Source organism: Ictalurus furcatus, chromosome 12 (assembly GCF_023375685.1).
Source record: "Ictalurus furcatus strain D&B chromosome 12, Billie_1.0, whole genome shotgun sequence".
Classification (NCBI taxonomy): Eukaryota; Metazoa; Chordata; class Actinopteri; order Siluriformes; family Ictaluridae; genus Ictalurus; species Ictalurus furcatus.
The window spans coordinates 22611078-22638665 of NC_071266.1; the positions used below are offsets into that span (position 1 = coordinate 22611078).

General features: G+C 41.8%; 1 protein-coding gene across 2 annotated transcripts in view; it reads right to left on the reverse strand.

The window, feature by feature from the left end:
• Positions 1 to 3108: 3108 nt before the first annotated feature.
• Positions 3109 to 27588, reverse strand: part of nsun2 (NOP2/Sun RNA methyltransferase 2) — a 26165-nt gene continuing 1685 nt past the window's right edge. Inside the window, exons 3-20 of one of the 2 annotated variants that reach the window (XR_008387305.1) lie at positions 27362 to 27466; positions 27155 to 27260; positions 26416 to 26487; positions 26241 to 26325; positions 25902 to 26094; positions 21089 to 21163; positions 20436 to 20566; positions 19763 to 19836; positions 18781 to 18911; positions 18170 to 18266; positions 17313 to 17464; positions 17129 to 17221; positions 15335 to 15470; positions 12680 to 12760; positions 10019 to 10131; positions 9730 to 9868; positions 8034 to 8073; positions 4934 to 5031 (exon numbers count right to left, since the gene is read on the reverse strand). Coding sequence is in view for 1 of the 2 variants with exons in the window: in XM_053638264.1 (XP_053494239.1) it covers positions 4695 to 5031; positions 8034 to 8073; positions 9730 to 9868; positions 12680 to 12760; positions 15335 to 15470; positions 17129 to 17221; positions 17313 to 17464; positions 18170 to 18266; positions 18781 to 18911; positions 19763 to 19836; positions 20436 to 20566; positions 21089 to 21163; positions 25902 to 26094; positions 26241 to 26325; positions 26416 to 26487; positions 27155 to 27260; positions 27362 to 27466 (2047 nt within the window). In the remaining variant the exon portion in view is untranslated. Of the gene's footprint in view, positions 5032 to 8033; positions 8074 to 9729; positions 9869 to 10018; positions 10132 to 12679; positions 12761 to 15334; positions 15471 to 17128; positions 17222 to 17312; positions 17465 to 18169; positions 18267 to 18780; positions 18912 to 19762; positions 19837 to 20435; positions 20567 to 21088; positions 21164 to 25901; positions 26095 to 26240; positions 26326 to 26415; positions 26488 to 27154; positions 27261 to 27361; positions 27467 to 27588 lie in introns of both variants that reach the window. The other variant, XM_053638264.1, reaches the window with a different exon arrangement.

Here is a 27588-nt window from a genome sequence, read left to right on the forward strand (position 1 = left end):
ATCCCACTACGAGATTTTATTTTTATCGTAACCGCATCCCACTACGAGATTTTAATTTCCTCGTAACCGCATCCCACTACGAGATTTTATTTTTATCGTAACCGCATCCCACTACGACATTTTCATTTCTTCGTAACCGCATCCCACTACGAGATTTTATTTTTATCGTAACCGCATCCCACTACGAGATTTTATTTTTATCGTAACCGCATCCCACTACGAGATTTTATTTTTATCGTAACCGCATCCCACTACGAGATTTTAATTTCCTCGTAACCGCATCCCACTACGAGATTTTATTTTTATCGTAACCGCATCCCACTACGAGATTTTAATTTCCTCGTAACCGCATCCCACTACGAGATTTTATTTTTATCGTAACCGCATCCCACTACGACATTTTCATTTCTTCGTAACCGCATCCCACTACGAGATTTTATTTTTATCGTAACCGCATCCCACTACGAGATTTTATTTTTATCGTAACCGCATCCCACTACGAGATTTTATTTTTATCGTAACCGCATCCCACTACGAGATTTTATTTTTATCGTAACCGCATCCCACTACGAGATTTTATTTTTATCGTAACCGCATCCCACTACGAGATTTTATTTTTAACGTAACCGCCTCCCACTACGAGATTTTAATTTCCTCGTAACCGCATCCCACTACGAGATTTTCATTTCTTCGTAACCGCATCCCACTACGAGATTTTGTTTTTATCGTAACTGCATCCCACTACGAGATTTTATTTTTAACGTAACCGCATCCCACTACGAGATTTTCATTTCCTCGTAACCGCATCCCACTACGAGATTTTAATTTCTTCGTAACCGCATCCCACTACGAGATTTTATTTTTATCGTAACCGCATCCCACTACGAGATTTTCATTTCTTCGTACCCGCATCCCACTACGAGATTTTATTTTTATCGTAACCGCATCCCACTACGAGATTTTCATTTCTTCGTAACCGCATCCCACTACAAGATTTAATTTTTATCGTAACCGCATCCCACTACAAGATTTTATTTTTATCGTAACCGCATCCCACTACGAGATTTTCATTTCTTCGTAACCGCATCCCACTACGAGATTTTATTTTTATCGTAACCGCATCCCACTACGACATTTTAATTTCTTCGTAACCGCATCCCACTACGAGATTTTATTTTTATCGTAACCGCATCCCACTACAAGATTTTCATTTCTTCGTAACCGCATCCCACTACGAGATTTTATTTTTATCGTAACCGCATCCCACTACAAGATTTAAATTTCCTCGTAACCGCATCCCACTACGAGATTTTATATTTAACGTAACCGCATCCCACTACGAGATTTTAATTTCCTCGTAACTGGATCCCACTATGAGATTTTATTTTTATCGTAACCGCATCCCACTACGAGATTTTATTTTTAACGTAACCGCATCCCACTACGAGATTTTAATTTCCTCGTAACCGCATCCCACTACGAGATTTTATTTTTATCGTAACCGCATCCCACTACGACATTTTCATTTCTTCGTAACCGCATCCCACTACGAGATTTTTTTATCGTAACCGCATCCCACTACGAGATTTTATTTTTATCGTAACCGCATCCCACTACGAAATTTTATTTTTATCGTAACCGCATCCCACTACGAGATTTTATTTTTATCGTAACCGCATCCCACTACGAGATTTTATTTTTATCGTAACCGCATCCCACTACGAGATTTTATTTTTAACGTAACCGCATCCCACTACGAGATTTTAATTTCCTCGTAACCGCATCCCACTACGAGATTTTCATTTCTTTGTAACCGCATCCCACTACGAGATTTTATTTTTATCGTAACCGCATCCCACTACGAGATTTTCATTTCTTCGTAACCGCATCCCACTACGAGATTTTATTTTTATCGTAACCGCATCCCACTACGAGATTTTCATTTCTTCGTAACCGCATCCCACTACGAGATTTTATTTTTATCGTAACCGCATCCCACTACGAGATTTTCATTTCTTCGTAACCGCCTCCCACTACGAGATTTTGTTTTTATCGTAACTGCATCCCACTACGAGATTTTATTTTTAACGTAACCGCATCCCACTACGAGATTTTCATTTCCTCGTAACCGCATCCCACTACGAGATTTTAATTTCTTCGTAACCGCATCCCACTACGAGATTTTATTTTTATCGTAACCGCATCCCACTACGAGATTTTCATTTCTTCGTAACCGCATCCCACTACGAGATTTAATTTTTATCGTAACCGCATCCCACTACAAGATTTTATTTTTATCGTAACCGCATTCCACTACGAGATTTTCATTTCTTCGTAACCGCATCCCACTACGAGATTTTATTTTTATCGTAACCGCATCCCACTACGACATTTTAATTTCTTCGTAACCGCATCCCACTACGAGATTTTATTTTTATCGTAACCGCATCCCACTACGAGATTTTCATTTCTTCGTAACCGCATCCCACTACAAGTTTTTATTTTTATCGTAACCGCATCCCACTACGAGATTTTATTTTTATCGTAACCGCATCCCACTACGAGATTTTCATTTCTTCGTTACCGCGTCCCACTACGAGATTTTATTTTTATCGTAACCGCATCCCACTACGAGATTTTCATTTCTTCGTAACCGCATCCCACTACGAGATTTTGTTTTTATCGTAACCGCATCCCACTACGAGATTTTCATTTCTTCGTAACCGCATCCCACTACGAGATTTTTTTTTATATCGCAACCGCCTCCCACTACGAGATTTTATTTTTATCGTAACCGCACCCCACTACGAGATTTTCTTTTTTCGTTATGGCATCCACTATGAGACTTTCATTTTATTTTTCTTCAATTTTCTGCCTCCTAGTGGACACGTTCCTGTTACATGGCAGACACCTATACTGCCCATGCATGACCCCCTCACATGTTCATAAATGCACAGATGCAGAAGTATAAATCAAGCTATACTGTTCAGAGAGTCAGATAATGGATGTTAATGGGTTCCAGTAGGCACCAAATGTGCCTATTCAGCTCATCTCAACAGGAGTGAGCAGAAATTTGTATACAAGGGGCAGAATGTACTGTTCTATACACAAAAGTGCATTTGAGGCTGTTCCTGATCTCAGTAAGATTAAATATTATACTGAGAGAGAGAGAGAGAGATTTTGAATGGACATCCCTTCTAAATCCCAGGCCAGAGAGACAGAAGCAATCTAATCCCCATGAAACCCTACATCATCCCTAGCAGACGTTCTGTTTCTGCTTGCGCTCATTGCGTAACCTTTTTATTATATAATCCCTAACTGAGTATTCATGTCCAACAGGCTTAGCCTAACTTAGCACAGTCTAGTGCACAAAGCCAGGGAGGAGGAAAATGTCCAGACTATATGTTCCATCAATTTGATGACCGGCTTATGTCTCCTTCATATTTTATTTTTATTATTATTATTATTATGTACCAGAAATAAGAACCGTGATAAAACGTGCATAATGTTTATTAAAGGAAACAAAAATTCTTAGACATAGTGTATAGGGGGGGCGAGACTTTTCACTGATGAATAATATGTTGTGTTTCTGCCATCATTCTGCCCACATCTTAGTCTTCAGAAAGGGTAAAGGAAAGCGAGGGTGTAGACAGCAGGGAGAGGAAACCAGAATGACATTTCATGAAAAGGCGGCAAGATGGACTGAAGAGAGATTTTAATTAGCACCGTTGCCACAGCAGAAGAAAAAGAAATTACACTCATGCCTGTTTTTTTTTTTTTTTTTTTTCTTCGGTTGTCTATTTAGAGAAACAACCAGACAACCCTTATCATCTAATTATCACACCTTCTTCACCATCTTCAACACACACACACACACACACACACACACACACAGACAGACAGAGAGAGAGACACACAGTCAGACAGAGAAAAAGAGATAGACAGACAGACAGAAAATATGGTGTTCCTGAAGCTACATGACACCTACATAACCCCTTCGTGACTCGACAGAGCATATGTGGGCTTCCAGGCCGGTCTGCCGCTGTCTCGTCTTTGTCCCACTCTCTGCTGTTGTGATTTGGCTTGTTGAACACAGAATAGATCGGCACACCGAGGAGTTTGTTACTATGGTCACGGCGCTGGGGAAGGATTGCCATGCCAAGCTAAACGGCAGCCAAATTAAGCAAGCGGCAAGCGGCGTTTCTGAATCACGCTGGAAAGATATTCGAGACGGTGATTAAAAAGAAAAGTGCTTATGTAGGAAATATCAGCGTTGGGGTGCAGATACGAGCTCAGTCACTGAAACAAAAGGCAATTCCTTTTCAAGCTTTTAATAAAAGTTGTATTTACATTCTATCGAACACTTACACAGGTGTTAAATGAAATGTATTCCGGGGTACTTTCAAAATGAAATAAAAACACTAGGTCATAGGGCCCAGTTGGCTCGTTGTTTGACATTTAGCTACTGGCAGAGACAAATCTCAACAATCCAGTTAGATGCGCAAAAGATCTTAAAATAAAACAGAACCATTAAATACTTGCAAAAAATAAAAATAAAAACACAGAACCAAACTTCAGTATATCAATTCTACAGAGACTTGCTGCTTAGCTAAATCATGGCCCGATCCATGTTTATTGGAGAGTACCCCCACAGTCTTCCAGTTTGGTTCAGTCTGACTCAAGAATTCCCAGTCTCAAGTGCTGCAAGCTTCCTCCGCGCCGTTACTTTTGGGTTCTGAGGATGCGTTCTGTTCTGTGTCCAAGTTCTCTTTCTGCATCCCTCCGTCCTCTTGTACTTCTTCTTGTCCTGTCGCCGCCTCCTCTACTGCACCTTCTTCCTGAGCTTCTGCTGCACCTCCTTCCTGAGCTTCTGCTGCACCGCCTTCCTTTTTGCCCTGCTTGTTTCGAAAGACCTCCACGCCCACCATGCGCAGGTAGTGCAAACGCTCGTTTCGGGCCACGAAAGCCCTGATGGAGGTCTTTCCTCTCCAACCACACAGATCTATGGTGCACTGAGGGGCGCTGGGATCACTGAGAGGAGTGAGATGAAGAAGAAGAAGAAACACAAAAGGTTAAAGGAGAAATGATCCAGAAGTGACTGTGTGTGTGAGTGATGATGAGAAGGTGGGGCGGGGGGGGTCATAGTCGGAGGGGTAGAGAAACGGGCATGTCACTAAGGAGCAAAAATGACTGAGGGACATTAATGGTCGCTGAGACAAAGGCATGTAGGGAAGAGAAAAGATCAAGTGGTGCAACCAGTGGCATGGAGCCAAATGCACAGGAGGACAGTACAGGGCGTGACGACACCGCTGCGGCTCATCACTCAGTCACGGACAGTTCGTCTCCGTCCGCATCAACCAATCTGAGCATCCCTGAACATATCATCCATGAAAGTAACCTGTATAGAATAATAAACTGTTCCAGACCTGACAACACTGAGAATGAACAATGTATATTTCCAGATACGGGTGTAAAAACTCTCATTTTCAAGATCGTCCTTTCACAAATCCCTCGCATAAGGTAGAAACTGTAGTTTACGGTGATCACCAGGTACTTTTCAGTGGGGGTGGCAGCGGTGGTGGTAATACACAAGCTGCCACTTGCCTTGTAGACCAGTTTAGTAAATGCTTCAAAGACCAGCAGAACTCGTCAACCTTTGCGCGTTTTATGTGCGAACTCTGATGACAACATACAGCGTCGATGTTTGCAGGTCTACTGTTCGTTGAAGCACACGCCCACAGATCCTGGTGTTTTTAAACAGACAATTTTGAAACACGCCAAGCAGCTACCTGGGTAGTTAGCATTTGTTTGGAGCTTTGATGTCCAGCACAATAAGATTCCCCCCCGCCCCAGTTTATTTAATACACATTTACACCTTTCGCCAGCGTTCAGCTCTTCTGACAATACGTCGTCATGGTGCGCAATCAGTAGAGAAACTAGATCTAATCAGAACCTGCTGAAACATGCGCCGGAATTCAGCGTTAGTCAACCAAGCGCTGTACACACAACTACATACACGCACGGTTGAGTGCAGTTTTCGGTTTTGTTTTATTTTGAGCAACATGGACGCTTAGCGATTTCTGAACGGAAAATAAAAATCAAGCTCTCATAAGGTTCAACCGACAAAGTCAGCATTTAAAAAGGCCACCCTAAACGTTAGAAGAATGATCAAAAGGTCTTGATCCACTTGAGCGAGTGGACTAGTTGAAGTCTGAAAACCGAGGGTGCTTAAAACCACATCGGGGAAAAAAAATGTATCCGCTTTACAAGCGAGTGTTATTGCGTCGTAAAATAGAAGAGCCAATCAGGGTAAATATGCAAAAAACTAAAAAGTAGGCTATGCAAATGACAGGAGAGTAAACAATACCCATCCGTAACAGCCAAACAGGAAGCTGAGCTTAGCAAAAAACAAACAAACAAAAACAAAAAAACAGATCTTATATCTTAATTTATTGATGCACGCAAGCCCTCGTTCAGATTTAGCTTTAGCAGGACAGCTTTAGCAAATTTTGGCAGACAATTATGAGATTCAGGAAACAGTGCTTAACAACTTTATATATTTAGATTTCCCTCATCAAAATCTAAAAATAAACAAACAAACAAACAAATAAATAAATAACTGTCTAGGTTTTTTTTTTTTTAAGTAGTGCCTGTTGATAGCAATCTGTAGCCCAGCTGGAGCACGTCAGCACTAGCCAACAACAGGCAAGTTTGAAATGTCGAGATTCATGTACTTTTCTGTGTGTAACATCAGTGGAAGTACTTACACAGTGAAATAAACAAACAGCTGAGGAAACGTAAATATATATAGCGCAAAAAAATAAAGAAAGAAAGAAAGAAAGAACTATGACCGAGGACTGATCCCTGAGGGACACCTTGTGTGAGAGACGGTAGAGGATGTAGAGCAGAGATTTTCCACAATATGAAAAAAAGGATCTATGATAAAAGATCCAAATTTGAGGCATGCCAGAAATATAGTAAAAGCTAAAAAAGGGTCATGATTTATCATATAAATAGCTCCCCCTGAGATCCAACAATAAGAACGCCGAGGACGTCAGTGTCGGGAGGAAGGGGAAACCATTAATGACGCTCACAAGTGTGTTGGCACATAATTACAGCTTAATGTTACTCAAGGACTTTGTACGATGGACTGGTGTAGGCACAGGCCACTGACACAACCTGACAACTATTACTGTTATTCTACAGCTGAATACAACATAGCCCCCGTGTGTGTGTGTGTGTGTATGTGTGTGTGTATATATATATATATATGAGAGAGAGAGAGAGATGATATATTCACGTATATGGATAAATAGATAGATAGAGAGATCCATCCATCCATCCGTCCGTCCGTCTATCTATCTAAAAAGGGTGTTACAAGTACCATGAATTTTACTTTTTATGTAGTCCAATTTATTCCTAGTACAAAGAAGGAAAAAAAAAAAAATCCTCAAATTTACGGTGTCTTAAAAGCGTGACCGTAAATATGATCATAAAGACAGCCTACTAGGGTTCAGCCCAAATATGTTCGATATTAAGCATGTATCCGTGTAGGAGTGTATGAGAGTACGAGAGATCCTACACACACTCTGGTAAGCAGTGTCCTGATAATGAGGCCACTGACGTGTGAAACAGCCTCCTAGCGAGACAGACAATAAGTTTTGTTTTTTGGGGCGAGACAGACAATGAGGAGCCATTTCTCCACCGACAGAGCGAGTGGCCTCCATCAGTCCGAATCGGCTAATCATCACACGGGAGCGGCGGCCGCTCTCCGTCGTCCGTCACCCCGCTGTTTGATGAACAGCACAGGGTAACGTTGCATAGATCTTAGTGTACAAACAAGACGACTTTCATGAGGCTAAAGTGCTAGCATCTGCCTCTCTTCCTCCCTCACACACACAAACAAACACAAACAGCTGAAGATTCTTGGCAGCCTCCGCGAAGCCTCGGCTATTCCGGTGCCCAATCAGTGTCTTGGCTCCGGTGTCAATTAGGGGAGAGAAATGAAGCACTAGAATGATGCAAGCACTTACTTTGGATCGGGTTGGTATCTTAGAACGACGCTGCCCATTTCTGGAAAAAAAAAAAAAAAATCAAGAATGTCGTTTAACACTTCAACAAAGACATGTTTCACATGTTTATATCTCTGAGACACCTTTTCAAGCAGTGAATGAAAGCATCAATTAATTTTTTTTTTTTTTTAAAGTCTTAGCTTAATTTGTTTTATATATATAAATAAAAAAAATAAAAAGATACATTTGTATTTTGTGAGGGGAAGAAGTAGTACATGGTATTCAGAAGTATCCCAGAGCTTCATGTGACATCACTCTGTAGAACAGCTGCCATTTTGAGGACGGAACAGAGAACTGACTGAGCTGCGTTTCATTTACTATGCTACTGACTGTAATAACCATAAACATACCCAAAAACAAAGTGATTAACAGTTTATTTTACTGTCGTGATGATAACTAAAAAAATCAGTTCCATAACGAAAGAAAGAAAAATGAGCACTTGAATTCATGTCAAGATGCTAGCTAGGTAGCGAACATCATCTTGCGTTTGCTAATGTTATCGCTAACACTAATGTCTCTACACGGGCTCCGGAGCTGGAGCTGTTTTTCAAAACAAAGTTTTCTGAACCGTTTTCTGGCATTTATTTAATCTTGCGTGTAATGACTTTCGACAAGTTTACCCAGCGATGTTAGCTAACTAGCTAGGTAGGAAGTTTGGGAGCGTATCTATGTTCCCAGGGTCCTATGTTCCACAGATTTAGCTGGAGTGAGAGCTGGGACATGTTCATACTTAACATTTTATTCCTTTCCTGACCGTTTACTGCGGTTTATAGGCTACAGTATGACATTTCTTCGGTTTAGTGTGTACAGTTCATGCATGGAGTTGAACTGTATGAATGTAAACTAAAGGCTACTTTTAGAGCAGCGCAAATGAGGTGTGCAAGTTCATAACCAGTGCATGTTGTTCATTTAAATGCGTCTTTGGTGTTTAAAGTTAAAAGGTAATAAAGTCAATAGGGTCCTGAGGGGGACCTATTAACAGTTCAAAACAGAACATTGAACTGGGGAAGATAGGAGCTGGAAACACAGGAATGACGCCAAAAGTTTACCTCAGCAGCAAGTATTGCTAACGTTAGCAAAAACGAGTTCGCTAGCTAGCTGACAGCGAATTAATCTCCATATAACGCCATTTTTTCCTCATCCTAATGACATGTTGAATGCTTTGAGGCGTTCTCCAGAATAGCAAGAGGTGGTGTGTATGAGGTAAAACGGGAAAACACAAATGTGGTAAGCTTTCTGCTCGCAGGGAAAAGCACAAAGCCTACTTTATCTGCTTTGCCGAGGTACTCTTTATTCTCTTCTGAAGTGAGGGGAGTAATTCTAGCCATTACAAAAGCAATAAATGCTACTTATTACACGGGATTACATTATAAGTAGTAGGTACATCCTTTGGAAGATTCATTACATGGAAAACGGAGTATTCCAAACATGACGACGGGAATAACCCCTGATGAAGACGACTTTCTTGGAATTCATCGACTTCAGTTAAAGGTTAGCTTGCTCTGTGGGATGAAACTAATTAACCACCGAGACATTTTATCCTAACCTTTTCCCTCTCATCATTTCCAGAGAGCCAGTAATTCTGGAGCTGACTATAGATAAGGGCTTTGAATTGAGCCACTGACCGAGTGTGTGAGTGTGTGATTGAGCCACTGACCGAGCTTCTTGGCCTGGGCGTGAGAGTCGTCCCCCAGCCTGCTGAGGAAAGGATTCTCCTCGGTTAAAAGAACCTTCACGTCCTCCATGCTAACCGTGATGACACGTGCCCTGATGTAAGGACACAGAGTGTAGATACCCTAAAAAGAAAATAGCAAGAAGAAACGAGATCAGGCTTCAGAGTGGTGCAAATGTCTAAATTTTCTCCCCCCCCCCCCCCCCAGGTCATTTGAAGAAGTACGTTTAAATCCACTGGATGTCTAATAGAAGTTTTCCCATCAAAGAATTACCCATAATCCTCCACACTGTCACCATTTCCACCGCTCTTAAAATGCCAGTGTTGAATTTGCTTGCCCTTCTTACCCAGGTACCACAAGAGCAGAGTCGAGACATGGGGGCAGAGCTAAAAATAATGCACAAACAAACATCACAGACGTCCTAATTAATGTCTCTGACTGAAGTGGTTTCTGTACAGACACAAACGTAAGCACGCTGCTCCAGTTTCTCACTCGTTTCCAAAACACCCTTTTATCGGCGGGTTTAACGTGTAAACAATTCGAGCGGCTTTGCACGGCAATATTTCGATGCTTCAGATTCATTTGGATCGATCAACACACAGTAGTAATACTTTCCTGTTTCTAGGGACATTTCTAACCTGTGATCCACGTAAAATCTGCCATCTTCTAGCTATAGAAAATCTAAAACACCTTATCTGTGTGTGTGTGTGTGTGTGTGTATCTGTTTTTGGGGCTGTGGTGTGGTGAGAGTGGTTGACGTGTTGAATTATTAACGCTATCTGATTTGAGTGTAACAAGAATCCCGCTCTGTGTTTACTAAATGATGGACAATTCTCACGTTCTCAAAAAAATAAATAAATAAATAAACCAAACACGTTGCTATTTTCCATAAATCAGGTTAATCCACAACGACAAGCGTCATGAGAATGGTTGTTATTCTGTAGCGATGTTGTCTCCCTTGAGTTAAATACTACTCTGATTGCAAGGTCCCTTATTAATGATGTCCCTCAGTGTTTTCATGATCTTTTTTTTGTTCTCATTCATTATCTTTTTTAATCATTTGTTTGAATTTTGAGTGGTATTTTACTACTGGTGTCCCTCAAGTCACCACTTGATAGTGTCCAAAAAACGTCTTTTACAGATGAGTTATGTGATCGGAAAGCGACACACTTTAATCACACCAGTTATAGTGCAGCGTATCCTTCACTCTGCTCATCAATTATGCCACTTTGGAAAATAGCTGTATGTATCAATATTTAATGGCCTTTTTTTTTTAATCAGATGGAAAGTTCGAGATTGTGATGGCGCTAAGCGTGAAAAGGATCCTACGTGAAGTCTTTGTAGCTTGGAAAATCTGCGGGAATTTAGAAAAGCTGTACGTTCTTCCGAATGTTGCGGAGTTTGCTTGATTTGGCGTTCATTTCTGCGATTGCAAAATCCTGGAGGGAGAATATAATGCTGTATAAGGTTTATAAAGACTATCTATTTATCTACAGTATCTGTCTGTCTACAGTATCCATCCATCTACAGTATCTGTCTGTCTATCTGTCCACAGTATCTATCAATTCATCCATCCATCTACAGTATCTGTCTATCTACAGAATCTATCCATCCATCTATCTACAGTATGTCTGTCTGTCTGTAGTATCTATCCAAACTACAGTATCTGTCTATCTACAGATCTACAGTATCCGTCTGTTTTCAGATCTACAGTATCCGTCTGTCTATCTATCTGTCTATCTACAGTATCCATCTGTCTATCTAGCTACAGCATCCGTCCGTCTAGCTACAGTATCCGTCCATCTATCTAGCTACAGTATCCGTCTGTCTATCTAGCTACAGTATCTGTCTATCCCTCTGTCTATCTACAGTATCCATCTGTCTGTCTATCAGTCTATCTACAGTATCCGTCTGTCTATCTAGCTACAGTATCCGTCTGTCTATCTAGCTACAGTATCTGTCTATCCCTCTGTCTATCTACAGTATCCATCTGTCTGTCTATCAGTCTATCTACAGTATCCGTCTGTCTATCTAGCTACAGTATCCGTCTATCTAGCTACAGTATCCGTCCGTCTATCCAGCTACAGTATCCATCCGTCTATCCAGCTACAGTATCCATCCGTCTATCCAGCTACAGTATCCCTCTGTCTATCTACAGTATCCGTCTGTCTATCTATCTACAGTATCTGTCCATCTATCCGTCTGTCTATCTACGGTATCCGTCCGTCTATCCATCGACAGTACCCGTCCGTCTATCCATCGACAGTACCCGTCTGTCTACCCATCTACAGTACCCGTCTGTCAATCCATCTACAGTACCCGTCTGTCAATCCATCTACAGTACCCGTCTGTCAATCCATCTACAGTACCCGTCTGTCTATCCATCTACAGTACCCGTCTGTCTATCCATCTACAGTACCCGTCTGTCTATCCATCTACAGCATCCGTCTGTCTATCTAGCTTCAGCATCCGTCTGTCTATCCATCTACAGTATCGGTCTGTCTATCCATCTACAGTATCGGTCTGTCTATCCATCTACAGTACCCGTCTGTCTATCCATCTACAGTACCCGTCTGTCTATCCATCTACAGCATCCGTCTGTCTATCTAGCTTCAGCATCCGTCTGTCTATCCATCTACAGTATTGGTCTGTCTATCCATCTACAGTACCCGTCTGTCTACAGATCTCCAGTATCCGTCTGTCTATCTATAGTATCCATCTACAGTCTGTCCATCTATCTATCTATCTGTCCATCTTTGTAGTGGTTGGGTTTGGAGAGAATTTTGTCAGGCTATACTCGGGTTCGAATTTAAAGCTCGGCAACGTTGTGTCATGCACAGAATTTCAGGCTGGAGAAAAAGCGCTACAGGAAGTCCACATTTTGCTCAGCGTGCAATCTGTATACGTTTCCTCAGATTTTGGTTCACACCCTACCTCCTGGGCCAGTCTGAAGGCGCAGCCGAACTGTTCTCCGTCATTATTCCTCGACCACACTTTCACTCCCGTGTTGATCACCTGAGGAGGAAAACAGCACGGCGTAAATCACAGAGGAACCTTTCCGACTGAAGCTGCTGACATTTACAGACGTGTGTGTGTGCGCGTGTGTGTGTGTGCGCGTGTCCCCTCTCCTGAACGATCTGGCTCATTCTTGTAAATGCCACCCACCCCATCCCACTCTCGACAGATGGCAAGTCAAAGTGCTAGCGCGGTGCCCAGAACATAGACATGGATGGAGCGGTTCTGAGGCCCATCTGCTCCAGTGCCATGCTCAATCACTTCTACAGGTGAGGAGCGCTTCAGTGTTTATAATGCTTGCAAGTGTGTGTGTGTGTGTGTCACTGGTGTAACATACGCCGCACGTTCTTATACACAGCGAATATTTTCTTGAAGCTTTTAAGTGCCTGGGTGATAGGATTTATGACAACCATCTTATTAAATGACTTGGTTCTTCCTGGAAGTATTGCAGATATTTACCTTGCATTTAGAACACTGACCAAAATCAATAGATATGGAAGGAATAAAACACTCAGGGGCAAGCCTTTATAGAAAACTAAACAATCGACAACACCTTGGTGTGATGCGCACTTACTCGTAGCACCCTGAAGTTGATTATTTTCCTTTAATGACATGCTCTGAAGTGCCCCGCCCCCTTATCCAAAAATTAACTGATTAATAAACTACACATCACACATTTCATCCATTTACAGTTATGTTTAATGTCGTAGAACCATGCCATGCCAGCTCCTATAGCTATTTCCATGGCGAGAAATGTCTAAAGGTCTCTATATGAGGTTTTTAAAATCTAATTGTCCTAAAAAAATTTTTTTAAAAAATCAAATAAAGCCTAAAATTGCGTTAGATTGGACTTTGTTAAAACCTTCTCTCAGAGTGTTGATTTTTTTTTTTAAAATAAATAAATAAATAAATAAATAAATAAAGGTTTCTTACGGGGTTAAGTTTTTAAACAAAGACCCACCTCTTCTGTGCACACCTAACTGACCCCTAAAATGCCAACCCCACATTATCCTTAAAAAAAAAAAAAAAATTTGAATTCAATTAAATAAAAAAAAGAAAGTTACTCTGGCTCTTACACTTCTACTCTGCACACTTCGCTTTTCTAGAACTCGATTATAAATCTTGTATAGTAGCACGACTTGTATTGTTCTCCGCTTGATATATCGCCCTGCTTGCGTTTCCTCGTTTGTAAGTCACTTTGGATAAAAGCGTCTGCTAAATGAATAAATGTAAACGTAAGACCGGTACAGTCTAATAAAACATGCTTAGAGTATAATGCACTCTGGCAGAAGGTACATGTCGGGGAGTTTTCTCCTAACGTTAAAAACTTGTGGGTCATCCCTGAGTGAGCTATTCGACGGCGGGTGGAGACGACCTGGGAAACGTTTCTTTTGCCAACGATAGGGCTGATTTCCTAGAGTTTGTTCATGGCGTGTTGGTCCCACTCAGTTTGCCATTCGTTGTTAATATACGAGTTTATTATGGGTTTTTAGGTCAGTGGGAGGTATTGGACACTTTCTGAAATCTGCTGATAGTACTAAATATTAAAAGGAGCAGTGTGTATTTATTTATTTATTTATTTATTTATTTATTTATTTATTTTTAAAGAGCCCTCTGCTGCATGCGACATGGCTTTGGAAGTCAAATACTGTCGAGTAGAGGTCGACCGATTAATCAGTACCGATAACTGGAACTATAGGCTATGTGGAAAAAATCCACAATAATAATTTTTCCCGCTTGCATCTGTTGCAGGAGCAGCTGAGAAAGATCCACTGTCGTTATACGGTACGAGAGCGGCATCTAGAGGCGAAATAAACATCACTGACCCAATTTTGTCGTGTTATTTGAAGTGTTTTTTGATTCATTTTGGACGTCTCCATTTTTTATTTACTATTTGGAGTGTTGCTGTTTGAATGTACATCTTCTATTTACTTTAAAATTTATTTATATATATTTATTTATATATAAAAAACACTACAGTACATTTTCACGGTACAGTCAGCGCAGTTTATTCTTGTAATAAAAGTTCAGCAATATTTTTTACTTTGCTATGTTGTGATTCGGTATCAATTTGAAATACTATGGGTTGAGTAATCGGTTATCAGCAGGTACCGCCGGACTTCGTTATCGAGATCTGTAAGATCGGTCAACCTCTATGGTCATGCCTTCAATTAAAGTTAAATTATGTACAGCTTGCAAGTCAGCGTTTAAGGAAAAGGCTCAGAACTGAGCGGCAATGCTTGGGCTGGGGGTGGAGCTTTTTTTTCAGGGCCAGAAAATTAACTAGAAACTAACAAGATCCATTGCATGATGATATTGTAAAATACAGTTTGTTTTCAAATGAATCGTAAGTATGATTATTACACAGCTGTTCAAAATAAATAAATAGATCGAAAAAAAAAAGAAAAAAAAACCCACAAACAGCTCCTTAAAACTTGCTGTTGGCTCTACCTCAGCCAAATTAAATATGATTTTGTGTCATCAAATATTAAATTAAATATTGTGGTTCTTTTCCAAAAAACAAATCTGTGTGCCCAAGTTTGTGTGCGTTCGTGTGGGGACATTTGTTCTCACTTTCATTCTCTCGCTGTTGTTGAGCAGGACGTTGCGGAGCTCCTTGGACACCATGTACAGGTGTCTTTTCTTTCCCTCGTGCGTCCTGGTCAAGACGTTCAGCTTGGGGAAGTCTGGAGAGAGGTTGTAGAATGTTCTGGAACCAATACAAAGCTGGTTAGTCAAACCACAGAACTAGAAAGGCAGACGCACGCATACAGATACACACACACACGCGCGCTCTCAAACACTCGTTGTTAAACAGTGCATGATGTATAGTGCAGAGAGAAAGTTAATCAAGGCAACTTCTGGAACAACCTGGAACTGTGCCAAGAGTAAAGCTCACATCTGTCTCCATATGGAGTTCATCACCCTGAGGATGATTTCCTCTAGCACGGTTTATTTTATCAGGAGGAGTGACTGGATGCGCATGGAAGGAGTGAAAGGTGCTATTTATTCCTTACCGAAACAAAACAAAACTTCATAACAATTACACATGTTTTTGTGGCACATCCATCATGCAAGTCCCTGTGTAATTTATTACTTTAGACACATTGACTGCGTTTACATGGACAGCAGTAATCGAATTTTTGAGCTTATTCTGAATAAGACAATATTGTGATTAAGGTGTTTACATGAGTCGCTTTTAGAATACTCCTTTCATGTTCCTGTTTGACATGTTATAGAACATAGAGCGATTAACAGCACACGTCATTACGTCACCGCGCCACGCCGTCCGACGTTCCGTCCAGAATTTCACGTATCGACATACAGTTGGTCTTCGTTGTGGTACCGTATACAGTTTTGGGTGTTTTATTTTTAATTTTACGAAAGCTTCAAGTGCGGTTAATTATTCGTCATGCTGTACGTGCAAATAGACGACTGCTTGAAGCCGTGGGCTGCGTCCCAAACCGCGGGCTGCGTCCCAAACCGCGTACTCACTCACTATACAGTAGCCATAATACATGCATCTCAGCTGCTATACAGTAGGTAAGTACGCGGTTTGGGACGCAGCCGTGCTCTCTCGTTTGCTGTAAAATGGTTGCACACTGCCGTGTGTGATCGTGTCCTGTCACAAAATGCGGTGAAATCTCCCACACGATGTTAACAGTGTGATTAAGGTGTGTACATGTCTGTAACGCACGTCGATAATGCGACTAAAACAGGAATACTCCACACGTCTTAATTCCATTTGTGTTTACTTCGAGTATGAGTTTAATCAGATTAAGGTCATCAATAATCTCTGTTTACATGCTAGTTTCTTAATCAGAGTATCGTCTTAATCGGGTTATTGTCGTCCATGTAAACGTACTGAATGACGATTCAAGACGAGCGCATTAGCGTAAACCTGCGATTTGCCTTGATCACTGTTCTGCCCAAGCAGGATCGAGAAGTCAGTGTTTATTTTAACACGGCAGACGAAGTACGTACACACCAGAATCAGAGCTCAGCACCCGGTGAAGCACGGTGGTGACGGGATCATCTTATACTATCAAGATTAAAGCATGCGTGTTTGTATCTACACGCACAGTACATGCATCCGACGTTTAAAAAAAACGTAAAACGCATACTGTGTGTGTGTGTGTACGCACATAAGCTAGCATGACACTCAAATTCGCTAAAGCTCAGATGTAGTTTGTGTGTGTGAACCAACGCATGGCTGAGAAAAGACTTACAAAACATCAGAATTAAGTGAGGGTGGGGGGTTTGTGTGGGGGGGGGGGTGTTTTTGCGCTTAGGCAAACGTTCGAAAGTGTGTGTATTCTATTATGGAAAACCAGTGGAAACGGGCGAGGAGAAGAGAAGCGTGCTCACTGGATGGGATGGAAGACCGGGTCGTCTTCCGTCAGAAACACAAAGGGGTCTTCTTTGAAGCCGAAGAGCTTCATCTTCTTTGAAGGCGGGGGGCTGGAAGAGAGCGCCGAGCTGATCAGGACACGCCAAGAACACAACAAGAGCGGGTATGAAAAGAACCAAAATCTGACACCAAGAGCCTCACCCACACACTCCGTCTTTCTTGGATTCCACCTCTGGAGCGTTTTCCAGAACGGCGTCTCCCTCGGCCGCCGCCACCGCCGCCGCCACCGCCGCCACCTCCGCCTCTCCCTCCTCAGCCTGAGCGTCCTCACTGGTGGCCTCTTTATTCCGAAGCTGGAGGAAGGGAAAACGTGAGACGAGGCGATATTGTTAGAAAACACTCCGACAAGCTATTTTAAGGGTGCTAACTGGGCTGCGAACGGCGAGTAAGGGATGCCATCATAAATCAGACGAGGAGAGAAGGAAAACGAGAGAGCACGTGAGAAGAGAGAGACGCATACAGCTCATATCTACAGACGCCGCCATCGAGCGCTAGAGCTCGACAGGACTTCCGTTTCCTCTCAAACGGATTTAAATCCCTGCTTTAGAGCTCGGCTCTGCTTTATTTGCCTCGGGTACTGTACAGCCTCGGGGATAGAAAAATCATCTCAGGATGGAAATTCAGCTTAAGGTTTACTTTACGAGCAGATGTCGAGAGAAACGGAGAGGCTGTGTTCAAAACGGTGTGCTCTAGAGTACACTACACACACACACACACACACACACACTAAACACCACCCGAAGGAAGGGGAAAAAAAAGCAGTTCAGGAGAACATGTGACTTTCTTTGCGTTGCGTTGTGGGAGGCGGTCATTTCCTCTCAAATCATACATCACAATAACATCCAGAAAAATCTATCGCAAAACCGCGATCTGGCAGATACAGCATTTTTAAACCATCATCACTAAACGACTGAAGCGTTGTGGGACGCCGTACATGACATTTATAGTTACGAGTCGTAGGTCATCGGGGTATCTGGTGTACTGGTGTGGAAAGTTACTTTTGGATAGCGGCGGTTCCACGGCATGGGCGCCTTCTTCACCAGCACGGCCACGAAGAAGCCACCGGTGTTCTGGTGATGTGGCAGGATCCTCATGCTGCAAACACACACACTTAAATATTCACAATACGCACTGATATGGGTCTGACGAGGCAGGTTGACGTTAAACAGACAGACTGAGGCATATATTTATTTCACTTGGGGATGATCATTCATCATGCACAGCAGACGATATTGTGTGTTAAGTAATCCTACATCGCATTGTGTTAAGAGTTCTCCTAGTACGTGGAATACGGTCAAGTTATAGCCATTTCTAGCGAACGCCAAATATATTGAAATACCCTATTTGCGAGACATTTCAACGTTTATACAAGAATTTCTGAAATGCCCAACAAAAATGACTGCTCTAACCAACACAATATCAAATAATATACATAATTTAAGAAGAATTTGAAACCCCATACATCACAGCTTGTCATACATCGCCCCCTGGTGGATCATTGTGGTATCACCAAATCAAAGTCCTTTTCTGATATACTATATAACGTGTGATGGGGGGAAAAAAAACCCACAAGAACGAGAAGTGCAACACTCCACTCATCCGAGCTCACCATCTCTCCAGCTGCATGCTCTTCAGTTTGTCGGGGTCAGTAGGAGGGAACATGGAGGGTCTGATCTGTGTGTGACGACTCGTGGGAACTTCGGACCAATCGGAGTACCACTGACCCTCTTTGGTCATCACCTGGAACATTATAAACATGGAGTACAGCCACTTGTGTACTGGATGATGATTATTATTATTATTATTATTATTATTATTATTATTATTATTATTTACTGGGTTGCTTTACAAAGTATTGAATCCCAGTTAGGAGTTATGCAACTATAAGCTGTTAATTATTGTGAATTTAGTGTGAAAAGAGGGCAAACCGGTTGCGCACCAAGACTCTGTGCTCACGGACTGTCCGATATACGTATGGAAGTCTGGGAAAACCCACTGAATGTCGTCATGGTATGAATTCCGGCAAACGTATACTTTCAGAAAATGTAAATATGTGGAGCGTTATGTGGAAGTTAGTTATTTTCGTTATTACTTACTGTGCTTTCCTCACACAGCGAATGTCACGTCTTGCGCAAGCGGCAGGATAGCCACGTATAATTATATAAACGTCTTCGGAATGATACACGTATATATAAGTTTCACCACAAGAAGGGGTTTTCCAGGTCACCACATGTTTACTGTGCACTTAACAGGCTAGAACTATCAGAATCTCCTGCCCTCCGCATACATGGGGGAAGGAAACAGGCTTCTATTGGTGTGTGTGTGTGTGTGTGTGTGTGTGTGTGAATGGGTGAATGAGAACCAGTGTAAAGCGCTTTGGAACCGCGAAGGTTAAAAAAAGCGCTATATAACTGCAGACTATTTACCAGACCATTACTTCTAAATATTATTAAAGCGACAATGAACATTTTTCAAAGCAAGATGTAGTTTAATGGAGCCCTAGCTTCAGCCCTACATGCTCGAGGAGTCTGTACTGAGAGACTATACGGTGCCTTGCAGCTCAAACGGGAAGAGTTTTAACAGATCATTACCTTCCAGGATGTGATACCAGGCATGTACTTTAGACCAGGCAGGTCAGCAGAGGCATCAGCCAGCTCGAGGGCACCTGAGAGGAACAGAGGACATAATGGTAATGCGTCGCGATATGACGAGGGCTCGCGATTGACGGAATTATTTTTCCATTTTTGCTTCCTCCAAGATACGTAAAGCCGACCTACTGCATCTTTTCAAACTGCGGTGTCTCAGGGAGGCGCAACACACTTGGAGGAAAGCGCTATCTGCCCTCTTCCACATACATGAGCTCACCATGTCGCTAATGCCACTTTGATTGACAAGCGACAGAGAGTGCGCCATCCTGTTGGTTCACTTGTAGTATATTCACTAATGGAGTATTCTTACATGTGTACTCGTAGTATTATGAATAAACCGGCAACATTTCTCTCAGGCTGCAGCTTGGCTAAGCGAACACGAGTCAAGAATAGACTCGGTGTACGGAAACCAATTCCACATCTTCTCCTAAGATCAACTGGCGAGAAACCGGTCAAGCCGGGAAAGGAAAACAAACGAGCAAGGGGCTATAGTAGAAATGAAAACCGCATCATACACAGAGGGTTTGTTTTTTTGGATTTACTGAGCAGCAGCAGGAACTTCAAGCCCTGAGTAAGTAAGACACAAAGACTGGAGATGTGATCGGGGCTGCTGTACCTTCACTCCTCTCCAGCAGGGAGGCGATCACCGCTTCATCCTCGATGGGGTTCAGAGAGCAGGTGGAGTAAACCATCCGCCCACCTACAGCCAGCTGCTCCACGCCACGTACCGCAATCCTAAACTGCAGGCTGGAATACGGTCACACACACACACACACACACACACACACACACACACACACACACACACACACACACACAGAGGCTGGTATAGAGAATACTAAGACACTAATATATACAAACTCCTAACAAACAATTACATTGAGCCCAAGTGTATTACATAAAACAAATATCTCTCACACACACACACACCAAATACAGCTGACAGAGTGTTTATTCTCATCGTTTCTGTCAGAAATAATCATCTTAACTACTGAAGCTAATTTAATGATCCTTTAAGCAACACTAGACAAAGCAAAAAAACTTTTACACAGATATTTCCATTTAATTGCATTCCCACAACATGTGACCGGGGTTTTGCATTTATTTTGATTTTACTAAGTGGAGATCCTTAGAATTAGAAGGATCCATCAGGCATTGTTTCTCTAAAGGTTATAAATTTACGGTTTAATATACTAAATACTACATTACATCTCCGTGGTTGTAAACACCGTAAACGTGGGAAGAGCACTGGACGTTTTTGTCTCTTACCCGTGGAGCTGGAGGCTGTTGCTGGTCGTCCACTTCTTCCATACGTCGATGTTCTTCCGCATCGTTCCGTCTCCGCTGTGGAAGTGAGGATTAGTTAATACACACCACATCGTCCAGGTGATTCATTTCCTTGAACAGCAGCTCTGGCAGTAGTTACACACACACACACACACGTGAAATTGCCTAACATGATGCTACCACCACCATGCTTCACTGCGACTGGATTTTCATCGGATTCTGGCGCGTTATTTACATTTCCTTCCGCTGCCATATTAAAACATTTTAAAATGTATAAACACAGCACTGTTGAATTCATCATTCTGATTGGTCAGACAGTTAAAACCACAGGTTTCTATTAACGCGCTTGTTCTATTAAAACCGACAGAGGGACTTGTATAGCCGACACGCTGTAAAATGATTCCTTAACGTTTATGTAAGGAGTCTCCAGTGCCAGTCAGAAGACTTCAGGATGGAAGGCTTTCCAGTTAGGTGGAAACGTGACGAGCTACGTAACGAATAACGAATGCTTATAGCAGTTAAAACAATAAATGTAACTATAATCGGATAAAAAGTAAATAAACAAAAAAAAAATATCAGTAAGCAAAATGTTGTTTTGTCGAATTCACATTAGGACACATCACGCCTCCCTATCTTTGATGATCTTCCTATAACAGCACCCCCCCAGTGGTGTTTTACTCCTTACACATCAGTTGGATTTGTGCATTACAAAAATAAGAAGCTACTAAGCCCAGTCAAATGGCAGAAACAGGTTTTCTATTCGAGCCACCACATTTGATTTTTATTATTTGTTTAAAAACAATGTTTTCTGGACAGGTCACTGCTGTCAAATATTTTGAGACAGGAAACCATGAGCGAGCTTCCTCTGACCCCATGAGCTCATACACACAGTGACTACAGTACATGTTTTCTTTTAGCCAAAAAAATAAAAATACAAAATAATAAAAAAAAAGCAAACTGCACATTTTCTGTTATTCTGGGGTGAAGCGTACAAACTCAGAGCAACCTGATCCTGTAGAGTGGCAAGCCATGATCATACCCTCACTATTCAGCTCCAATCACCTGACCAACACTGAACTGCTTGGGCAGCTGAGACAGCCCGACCACACGGAGAGTGTACGCCGTTTGCCCCAGTTTGTGGCACCCAACAAGCCACGTTGTGTAGAACTGTGAGGCTGGAGACTGGGGGTGGGGGCACGGAAGGTTCTGGTATGCCTGTGGGTGTGAAATGTATAAAAATACGAACCTCATGGTCATGTCTACAAGCTACTTTTGTGCAAAGGAATGCAAAATATGCACTTCGCCAGAGTGGCACATCTTCATCACATCTTTTCGTAACCATCCAGTTCTTAAACAGGAACTCTTCCTGTTTTTTCATGTGTTGAACATGACTTCGACGGCTTCTGGTCTAAATTTAAATGGCGTTTTTAGATTTCTTGGCCCGACGGCACTGATGTCAGGATGCCAAGCAGTAGAAACGGACCGTGTAAGCTCTATAGTTGATCTAACTTTAAGATGCCAATGATTGTGGTGGACGTTTGCTCAAGGTAGTCATTTCAAAAATTCCCGAAACGCAAACAAATACAGCCACCCCCAAAAAAAAAAAAAAAAAAAAAAAAAAAAAAAAAAAAAAAAAAAAACACCCCACACATGCATTCATGCTGCCTGGGCTTTAATCTTTAATGCTAGTGTACAAGCGGGAGCTTCTGAAATGACAGACATGATGACTGACTGGTTAGATGGTAACCTCAGACACTCCACCCATGAGCCACAACGTTCCCGGATAGCGTTCGTATGCTTTTCTGGCCACAAGCTTCAGAATCTTGATGGACTCCCTGCATTTCTGTGTACACTTGATGCACCAGGAAGACAAATTATTGAACACCGTGAAGCAAAAAAACAGTCACGGGACTGAAAACTGTGGCATGTTAAACATTTTTGAAAGTGTTATTGATTTAAAAAAAAAAAAAATTATAAAAAAAAAAATACTAAAATAATAAATAATTAAAGCTGCGAGCAGCATTTTCGGGGGCCAAGCACCTAGACTCGATGAGCCACATGCTCACAGATGTGCTACAATTATTGCATAAGCAATCACAGGAAAGCAGAGCCATGACTATAGGCAAAGACATTCAAGAATGATTTGAAGTTTCACTCGTTTGCCAGTCCGTTATGGGAGAACGGTTTTGAATAACAGAGTTTCTTTGATTACTTTTGTTTAGACAGGTCTCCAGATGATGTGAGCCAAACTTGGTGAAGACTGGACGACATTTGGAGGAGGAGTATCAAAAATGGCACTTAGATGGAAGCATTTGCAGCATGTTATTGTAGCTTTTGACCAGTAAGTAGCGCCATCACAAAATCTGCTGCTGGGTATGGTCCTGAGATTTGTCTCAGTGCGCAAGGTCATTGATGAGACATAGCCTTACTTCCTGTTTGGCGGCTTTGCCGTCAGATTTGTTGGCACATTACGGGCTAACAGTGTGGAACATCTTTTCATCCAGGTTGGTCTGAATATGACGTATGTCAAATTTGGTGTTGATTAGACATCATTTGTAAGAGGAGAAATGGAAAAAACAGTTTGACAAAATCCAAGATGGCAGAAAATGTACTTGGGTGGAAATTACCTTCATATGGTGTGTTGAACTCGTCCCGATCAGGGAATTCAGGCTTTTACGTTTTGGAAACACGGTTCAAAAGTTATGACCATAAATGTACTTCCAAATTAAGCCAAAATTGGACCCGATAGCAGCAGTTAGAAAGTTCCTTAGACCCTTCCCAATCAGAGTGCCAAATTTCACAACTTTTCACCAGACGGTTCTATGGGCTGCCATAGACAGCCTAGCAAGAAGACGAAGAAGACGAAGAATAGGGTTTTGGTTCTTGGCCCCCTAATACTCACTTGGATCATGGTGGGTTGTGAGTTTAAAATTAAAAATAAATAAATAAATAAATAAATACTTAAAAAGCCCACCTGGCTATGCTTCATGGACCCCTGAGGATCTAAGGGAACGAGACCTAGAGGTCTGGCATGAGAGACTAGCTGGGGGTTGGTGGTCTGCTGGGAGTTTATTTTCTCTCCTGTTGACCGAGCCTGGGATGCCACAGAGAACAGAGGTTCTCCTCTGAGCAGATATTTAACGAAGCTGCCAGAATGTGGGGAGAATTTCACCAAATATTAGAAGTGTTTGTTTACAAAAAATAATAATAATAATAATAATAATAATTCGAAAGTGACCAATCAACGTTTTTGCACGTTACAGCTTATACTTCAGTCATTTCTCAGCTTCAGTTATGAGAATCTATTGATCTCAACATCCACAAAGTAACGGGTGAGCGTCCATTATTCTAAAATCTTCATTAGAACCCATCAGGACTAGCACGCGGACTATAAGCAAACTAAGCGGCTGCTCGGTGAGCCTCACTTATCAAACTGGATATGAACACGTTTATACGCCAATCGACTGAAGGTGCGTTTACACAAGAAATGCGATATTCATGAAAATCTGAACAGATAAACACTATCCGAGTTACGTACAAGCCGACTCACTAATGAGACCTCGACTGACTCGTCATTCATATGATTGTGTCAATCATATGAATGACACAAGCTGACAAGTTGAAATAGTTTATATTCTTCATTTACACACCTAAATTTAATGAAAAATCACTTATTCCATATTAACAACATGAAAGGAAGTGATCCAGAACAAATCCACAACCTGAGCCAAATAGGACACCGCATTCGATTAGGATCAAAAGTAATGGCGTCCTATAAAAGGAGGAAGCGCTAGTCTGCCTGGTTGCCGATTGCTGCAGTGGCTGAGCTGCGTTACTGGAAGATTTAGCGCACGCCATGTTCAGGAGGCACGCTTTCACCTTTAGATGCCATTTTGTCGTTTTCAGCTCTTGGAAGCTTTTAGGAAACGACATGGGCGTCACCAAAATTAACAAATTTGCTACACGGTGAAGGAGTTTGGTCAATTTTGATGATTGGGATTTCATCAGCATACGTATGAGAGAACAAAAAGAAAAAAATAAATAAATAAATTGGTTTCAGTTTGTCCCGTGAAAACCTTCACACACAACTTGACTAAACGATTAATGAATGAGGCCTAACATTAGTCGAACACCACGTATTAGGTCGGATTTGATTACACCAGTAAGACAGGGCGAGTCAGTCATTTCCCGGTCATTTTTTCCATTTGGATGTACTGTGAAGTGAACATGTGGAAGCACACGGTTTCAGCACGTTGAAAGGAATTATTGTAGTGCGTTTACCCATGCTAAAATAATCCATCTTTATGGGATGGAATTAGTGTGTCAAGAGAGGGAAGCACAAATATTTGCAGGACAGTGGCTTCACTCTCAGGTCCTGGAGGGTCACGGTCCGATTTTAATGTACAAAGCAGTTCTGTAAGTCAGTTTGGATTTGCAGCGTCTACCAAATGCTGTGAATGTGAAGGGAAAATAAATAAATACATACATACATAAATAAATAAATAAAACTCTGGTAGAGAGCATGAGCACTGTTTTAGACTTAAATACACACACACACACATTTCTCTAATTAAGCACTAATCAAACACTAAGAGCTATTAGCAAAATATTAATATTAAATTTATTGTATTTTTAACGGTGCTTGAGATGATTGATGAAAAATTTAAGCCCATGTTGGCCCAGAGAACAGCACTGAGGGGGGAAAAAAAAAAGGAGAAGAAAAAAGGGCTGGTGTGTGTGTGTGTGTGTGTGTGTGTGTGTGTGTGTGTGTGTGTGTGTGTTTATTCTCCCTCACCTGCAGGGGACATCGCACAGGACTCGGTCATAAAACAGGATGTCCTTCTTTCCACTGCTCTCCACTTGCAGACGTGGGATGCAGGAGGCATCGTGGTTCACCACCATGATACACGGACTGTTCAGCCTCTTAGCCTGGTGCACCAGCAGGTAACAGCGCTTATTATCCACATCGTTAGCGATTACAAAGCCCTCTTTGAGGAAGGAAGAAAGAGAAAGAGAGAGAGAGAATATGAATTAGTTTGGTCAGTTTTTTTCTTATAGGTCTGTAGTTCATTCTTCCTTCATCAATTCGACATCTTCATGACTTAATAAAGTGAAATAATCCTTTTGTTTTTACCAGGAAAGGGCACATCCATATCAGAATGGAGCATCTCTATAAGCTGAGCGGTCTTTGACCCTGGAGCAGCACACATATCCAAAATCTGTTCAAAAAACACAAGCATGATCAAACTTAAATATATCCCACGAACATAAGAGCCATCGGGATTATACGAAAGAGCTGTGAACGGTACCTTGTGATGAGGTTCGATTTTCAGCAGCAGAGGAGGAATCATACTGACCGCCTCCTGCCGGCTGATATTTCCCTGAGAAACGGAGAGGAAGTGATTAGAAGCGAAACAAGGAAATAACAAAAACACAAAGTCCCACGGTACAAAAACCAGAGGCTCAAAAGTAGTCTATGGAGTCTGGTTTAGTGATGATAAATAAATAAATCAATCAAGTACACCCCTCCAACACCAATACTAAGCTTTCATCAGAGAAACAATCAACAAGCCAAGGGTAAATCGCATCATGATGCTACCACCACCATGCTTCACAGTACGTCTGTGTAACCAGCAGTTTGGGGTTTCTGGCAAATGTTACCATTGTTCTTCAGACCACAGAACATTTTCCCCACAGGTTTGCCACTGATGAACATTTTCCATTGACCTTGTCCTTGACAAACATTTCGGGCAGTCGTAGATCAGTGGTGAAGATCGGAAGTTCATGAGTTCAAATCGCAGCACTGCCGAGCTGCCACTGCTGGGCCTTTAAGCAAGGCTCTTAACCCTCAACTGCTCAGCTGTATAAATGAGATGAGTAACTCGCTCTGGATGAGAGCTTCTACCAAATGTACATGTTTCACTGTGATTTTCGACAACTAAATGAACGCTGATCGATTCGGTCATCATCGCCTCGTAATTATTGCCGGATGCACGCCATTTCACAGAACAATGACACGAACATTCATGAGGAGACAGTTTTACTCACGGATTCGGTCTCGCTCACTAAAAACTGGTGGAACTTCTCCAGAAGCGGAGACTTGCGCAAGATCTTCCGGCTCATGTTGGTGTGCCAAGCCAGTTCATCGGGGTACCTGAGATCCCACAAAGATCGCACAATTCACAATGTATACAAACACAGCTGAAGGGGATTTGAGGGAGGGGAGATACTCGAGACCACGACCGTGACTCTTACCAGCTTAGAGCCTGAGGGGCTTCAATCTTCTGTCCATCGATCTCCAGGTCCTGGATTTCTTTGAAGTATTTCTCTTTCAGGGTATGTAGGATCTCTTTGGCATGACTTTATATTATATATATATATATATATATATATATATATATATATATATATATATATATATATATATATATATAGAGAGAGAGAGAGAGAGAGAGAGAGAGAAAAACCAAGTTAGATTTCAG